Source organism: Arachis duranensis, chromosome 3 (assembly GCF_000817695.3).
Source record: "Arachis duranensis cultivar V14167 chromosome 3, aradu.V14167.gnm2.J7QH, whole genome shotgun sequence".
NCBI classification, from domain to species: domain Eukaryota; kingdom Viridiplantae; phylum Streptophyta; class Magnoliopsida; order Fabales; family Fabaceae; genus Arachis; species Arachis duranensis.
The window spans coordinates 9,182,724-9,188,785 of NC_029774.3; the positions used below are offsets into that span (position 1 = coordinate 9,182,724).

The 6,062-nt window shown below is 29.6% G+C and overlaps 1 protein-coding gene across 2 annotated transcripts; it reads right to left on the reverse strand.

The window, feature by feature from the left end:
* Positions 1-4,137: 4,137 nt before the first annotated feature.
* On the reverse strand, positions 4,138-5,517 carry LOC127745572 (uncharacterized). Of its 2 annotated transcripts, none has more exons than XR_008006721.1 (3): positions 5,416-5,517; positions 5,067-5,312; positions 4,138-4,520 (listed from the first exon to the last, which is right to left on the reverse strand). XR_008006721.1 is itself a non-coding variant. In XM_052258418.1 (3 exons), exons 2-3 carry the CDS (start codon positions 5,296-5,298, stop codon positions 4,382-4,384), a joined length of 318 nt encoding a protein of 105 aa, XP_052114378.1. In that variant the 5' UTR covers positions 5,299-5,312; positions 5,416-5,517; the 3' UTR covers positions 4,138-4,381. The 2 variants fall into 2 exon arrangements, 1 of the variants encoding a protein (XP_052114378.1); XM_052258418.1 differs by having other exon boundaries at positions 4,138-4,467.
* Between the last annotated feature and the right edge of the window lie 545 nt (positions 5,518-6,062).

Genomic DNA, 6,062 nt, shown 5'->3' on the forward strand with positions numbered 1-6,062 from the left:
TGTAATTGCACATGCATGCTCCTAACGCTGCGAGATAGATGTTCTTTATTTTAACGTTGTAGGGTTCTTCTTAGCTTATCCCACTTTGACAAATCTCTGACCATCCTATCAAACACTCTCACATAAAACCGATGTGGCATTCTTGTCTTATATCAATGTTAAATCATGTAACATTTGTGTAAAAAAAAAAGAAATTAAAAAATTTTGCCTTTCTGGCCGCCCATTGATTGTTAAATATGACAATTGTTGATTATTGTTTCATAATCTTGAGATTTTTCACTGCCCAAAAGGGGATTCTGCTCTCCACAATCCAAGCATCAATCCCCCACTTATAGGCCCCATTATGTGCCTATCATTCACTATACGTCTTATGGAGTATTCCCACATCATTATTATTACTCTCCCTATAACAATAATTTCTCTCTTTATGTTCTCTTTAATTTCTTTTTACTATCATTATTTTAACTTAATTTATTCATTAATGTCTTCATGATGTCTATATCATTTTTTTATAATGTTTTACTATATTAGTGATTAATTCGTTCGTTACTGTACTAATTTATAAGCACTTTTAATAAATATGATAATTGATTCGCAATTTAAAATTCTCTCGATTACATTTGATTTTAAGAATAGAATAAGACAAACATTAAGAACAAGAGATAAAAGATAAAAACACAAAAAATATTATTTTTGTATTTTATTTGATGATAAATTAAAATAAATTATAAAAATTTAATTTATTTTTATTTTTTATTTAAAAAATTTAATTATAAAAAATAAAAATAAAAAAATAAAAAATAAATTATATATTTTATTAATGTCTCAATATTCTTTTTATCAGGATAAACAAAAAATACATAAAATTATTATTTCTTAACATAATATTTTTGTCTATATCTTATCTGTAAAACACATCAATATCTCATCAAAAAACAAATACAGTCTTAATGTTTAAGATGAAATTTAGAAAATAAGTCGGTTATGATCAGCTACACTTGTCGAGTTAAATTATTCTATAAAAGCAAAGTCATCATAAGTATAGGATTAGGTTTTCCACCACCACCAAGACTATGTCAATAGTGTTCACATTTTCACACTAGAGAGGGGGATACCATACATGCATAGGCCAATGATAACTCTGTGTTGTGTAAGTCAAAATTCTAACAACAATATCAATTTATTATTACAATGGCAAGCAAAGAAGATTTAAAGATGAAGTTTTGATTGGAAACATGTGCATGAACATTATATTGAGGTGCCATACCAAGCCCTTTATCTATCTTAATATAAAAACGCGGCAATGATAATGTTAATTACTTACTTTTTCATCATTTCATGATCCTGTGTCATGCATTTTATTATTTCATACAAAATTCAATAGATTCTGTATATACATAAACCCTACAACTCTTCATTAAACTCGCTCTACCCTACAATATGGAATGATATTAATAAACAAATTAAAGAAGGTATATGTTACCAACTAACCATATTCTTTTAACTATGCAATTTAGTAATAACTATACGTTAAGAATATACTTTTCAAGACGAGAAATGAAAAAATAATTAAAAATGATGAGTTCTAAGAACTTAAGAAATAACACACACGATGGCATTTTATAATACTGTGTTGATGACATTGTATTTAGACCGAATAAACTACAGTTATTTTTACATGAAATTAATAGTTGAGAATTATTAAGATAATAATTTAATTAAATATATTAAATTATATAACATTTTTTAACTAGCAGTTTTACATAAGGAAAAGTATGAGAAGTTAATAAAATATTTATACAATATGTACAATGGAGGTTTATAGAATATTAGAGATATAATCATTAGTGTTACATTTTCCCATCAGCTGAAGCTTTTGGGATGAGTGGTATCATGACATAGTATTAAAGTGCTAAATCCGAAAGGTTAAGAGTTCGATTCTTGGTAAACCCCAAAATTAGTTTAATTTTTCGGGAAGATATTTATTATCCTTAATACAACTATTTATATAATTAATATAAAAAATATTATTTTTATTGATATAATATTATATTATTAAATATACATATAAAATTATTTTACGATGTATCAAAGCTAAATTTATTTTTAAAAACTATACAAGGTGGTGAAATATAAGTAATATCAAATTTAAAAATAAAAAATTAAAAATACTAACTTAAAAGAATAAATTACCATTTGTATTTATGAAAAATATAAACGTTGACAAATGTATTCATATAAGAATAAAATGATAATTGTATCTTTCGTGTGCTAAGAATATCCTAACAGACTAATTGTGTAACCAACATCTGAATACTTTTGACACACGAAAATCATCTTCCATAATTATAATTATCATTTTATTTTTATATGATATATTTATAACATCTGTATCTTTTATAAATACAAATGATAATTTATTCAACTTGAAACAACACTCATAACTATGTAACTAACCTAATAATATCTTTTAATGAATGGACACGCCAACCATAGATAATAAAAAGATAAAGAAAGATAATGTTTATGTTTTTAACTCAACAAGACGTGAGACATTATTGATTGTATGTATAACCTATGGTCCATTGCCCCTTGGGTTATATCGTTATTTTCCCATAGAAAACAAGGAATAGGTTTTTCCAATACATATAAGATTATAAAAGCATTTTCAATTTTCACCAATATCAAATGAAATGACAAATTGATTTGGCCGTTATGGGATAAAGATGCTACCCTATGAAGCTGCAAAATCTTTCATTGGACATGGTTGTAGTTGGCAATGGATCAAGAATAGCTCGGGTCATGACTCAGACAGTATAGTGAAAGTACTATCGTTAAAAAAAGGTTGAAATTCTTATAAACACTTACTGACACATCCTATCTTATCCTATAGGAATACAACCACGTGCTATGCTTTGTTTTAATTTTCTAACTATTATTTATGATAATATCTCATCAGATTTACTTGACTCTTCTATTTTAACTAACTTCCAATGTAATTTTTGTAGGGTGTTATTAATTTAGATTCTAAAATATTAAATTCCAACAGTTTAAAATCATAAATAATTGATTAAACTATAATTGTGAAATATATTTTTAAAATAAATGAAAAGTCGTGTTCAAGTGTTATATTTTTCACAAATCTAAATTTATTGAAGGATTGTATCTTCTTAAAAGTATTTTTTTTATAAATTTAGTCATAGAATATGTGTCTATAAATAAAATAATCTGAATGATAAATAAATATATGATAAGAATCTACCATAATTTTTAGATTTTTTATTTTCTCTATTTCAACACTTATTTTATGTGCAAAATAAAATATTAGAAAATATTATTTTGTAATATTTGGTATAAATCTTTTTTGTATGAGTATTAAAAAAAAACTATTTTTATTTTATCTTATAAGAAACTCGTCGGTAACGTATTTGTACACTTTAATTTGGATTGGTGGGTGATGAGTTAAGTAAAAAAAAAAAAAGTATGTATATATACACTACCAGAAAAACGGTGATTAGCCACGGAAAAAACCGTGGCTAAAATCAAGAAAATCCGTGGCGATTCAGCGTTTACAACGAATACACTTCCGTAGCTAACAAGGGCGACGCCTTTTCAATTAGCCACGGTTTTCGGCCGGTTAGCCACGGTTTTATGACCCGTGGAGACATCTAAATAGCCACGGTTTCTACGTTATTGGCCACAGACTAAACCGTGGCCAAATGACAACAGTGTAACCAATAAGTATAGTTTCGCCACAGTCTTTCCCTGGCTAATACTGATAGGCTGGGCTTTTTTGCCACGTTTTTTCTGTGGCAAAAAAATTCTGGGTTATTTAGCCACGGTTTTTTTCTATGGCAAAAAATACCATGCACTAAATAATATTTGACAGACTGGATTTTTTCCCACGCTTTTTTCCGTGGCTAATTTTTTCTTTCAATTTAAAAAAAAAACTCTCAATTATAATTACCAATTGAATATTTTTTTTAATTAATATTGCATATATTTATTTCTATATATATAGTAACATATTAAAATAATGTTATAACAATATAAATAATCAAAGCAACGATAATAAAATTAAAATAAAAAAAAGCAAACTAAGTAATAACAGTATTTTAAAGCATATGCATTGTTCAAAGATATAGTAAAGAAATAACAGAAACCAAGTTGCATAATTCTGTACAATAAGAAATAAAAATATCTCTAATCACAGTATAAACTAGACATAAATTAAAAATAAAATAAACATGACATGAGGTGCATCATTCCGACTCAATGTATGACACAGAATCATACAAGGTAGGTACTTCATCACCGTATTTCTGTTGTAGAAATCTGTAAAGAGTTGCCACTTGACCTTTAGCTTCTTGAAGTTGCTTTTCTAATTCTGCAACATACTGTTGCGATGCACTGCTAGAACCTCCGCATATTGCCCTTCCAAAGATGCGCTTTGACTTGCCAAAACCACTGGGATATGCAGCATTACTGGTATGTTTTTTTATGTCTTTGATCACGGACAACTGATAAGTTATAAATAACAAACCATAATAATTACTCAAACATAACAATGAAAAGCAGGGACTTATTTAATTCCAAATTCAATTCTGGTCCAAATTTTTAACTTACCAAAAAAATTTAATCTGCCTAATTAACACTTTCATTCAAAAATTAATTTCGATTAATATTTAATACAAACAAACAAATTACTACAAACTATCTTGTTGTTTAGCCAAGAGACTACAAGACCTTATTGAACATAGAGTACAATACAGAAGGTGTCCATTTTTAACAGCTTCCACCTAAGTTCAATATGTATAGGAAAAAATTACATTCTACACCATAGAATTCACCATCCAATCACTTTAAAATATATATATAGTTACACATATCCAAGAGAAGACAGAAAATTCACAAATATGCTTTGTGCAGAGCAAACAAAGAAGGAACCAAAATGAAATGGAACAAAAACTGAGTTGAGTAAACTAAAAGAAAGAGTGAAAAAAAAACAACCAGCACAAAGGCAATAAATTGGACTGAGAGAGTAGTTAGAGTCTGAATAAACTTACCTTTAACTTTCACAAGCAGTGGCTCATTTTCATCTCTTTTATTCTTAGGTGCAGCACGTTCTGGTAGATCACCACCACTTTGATTTAACATCTCCGTCTCTGAAATTTCATCCCCATCATCATTGAGCCTAATTTGTTCCAACCCATCTTCCGAACTCAAGTTTATGTCTTCACTTTGTCTTCGTAACTCTTCGAGGATTGACTGTCCGGAGATATTATGTTTAAGCGTCATAGTATTCTAAATGCCTGCAACACAGTCATAGACATCATAAAAAGAATTCAGAAAAAATAAAAATCATGTTACCGTATTAGGAATATCAAACTATTTGCTTAATATGCGTCATGTTACCGTATTAGGGATTTTAGTGCTAGGTTGCTGCTAGTGTTATGCCAATCTTGACTTTGCGATTGCTGCTCTGTACGAGGCCGGCAACAAAATAATAAATCCTTACAACATGAATCCAAATAATATAGACACATGCCCATTTATAAACCATCATCTAATCCCTTATTTTTTCCGGAAATACAGAAATACCAGATAACACAAAAATTTACAAAGGATTAAAATTGTAAAAAAAATCCTGGAGAAGTTCTCGACGTTTAGCAGTTTGACCGACTAAGAGCTACCACCAGTGAACGCAAAGCACGATTGTGACTGTCGCCTGAAGTGCGATGTCGGAGGCTACTGGAGGTGCGAGGTTTGAGATCGGAGGGGGCGACCACAGGCAATAGGTACAGCAGCGTGAGCGAGTGATCTGTGCGCGTGTATCACGAGCGTTGGTGTTGCCAGCGGCACGAGATCGGAGGCTGGTGGGGTTGCGAGATCTAAGCCCGAGGAGAGGGAGACATGCAGAGGCGGATTAGGGCCGGCTAGTGAAATGTTGAATGAGCTTCGAAACTAAAAGATAAGGGGCGGTTTTTAGTCAAGCTTAAGGTTTTTGGTGTAGATTAAAGAGTGATTTGAATTAAGCTCGGTTTTTTTTGGCGCAAGTTCCC

Excerpts from the sequence above, each read along its gene's own strand:
- LOC127745572 (XM_052258418.1), bottom strand. The coding sequence starts at position 5,298 with ATGACGCTTAAACATAATATCTCCGGACAGTCAATCCTCGAAGAGTTA. Across the intron at positions 4,468-5,066 it reads ACTGCTTGTGAAAGTTAAAG|TGGTTTTGGCAAGTCAAAGC; the intron begins GTAAGTTTATTC and ends TGCATATCCCAG.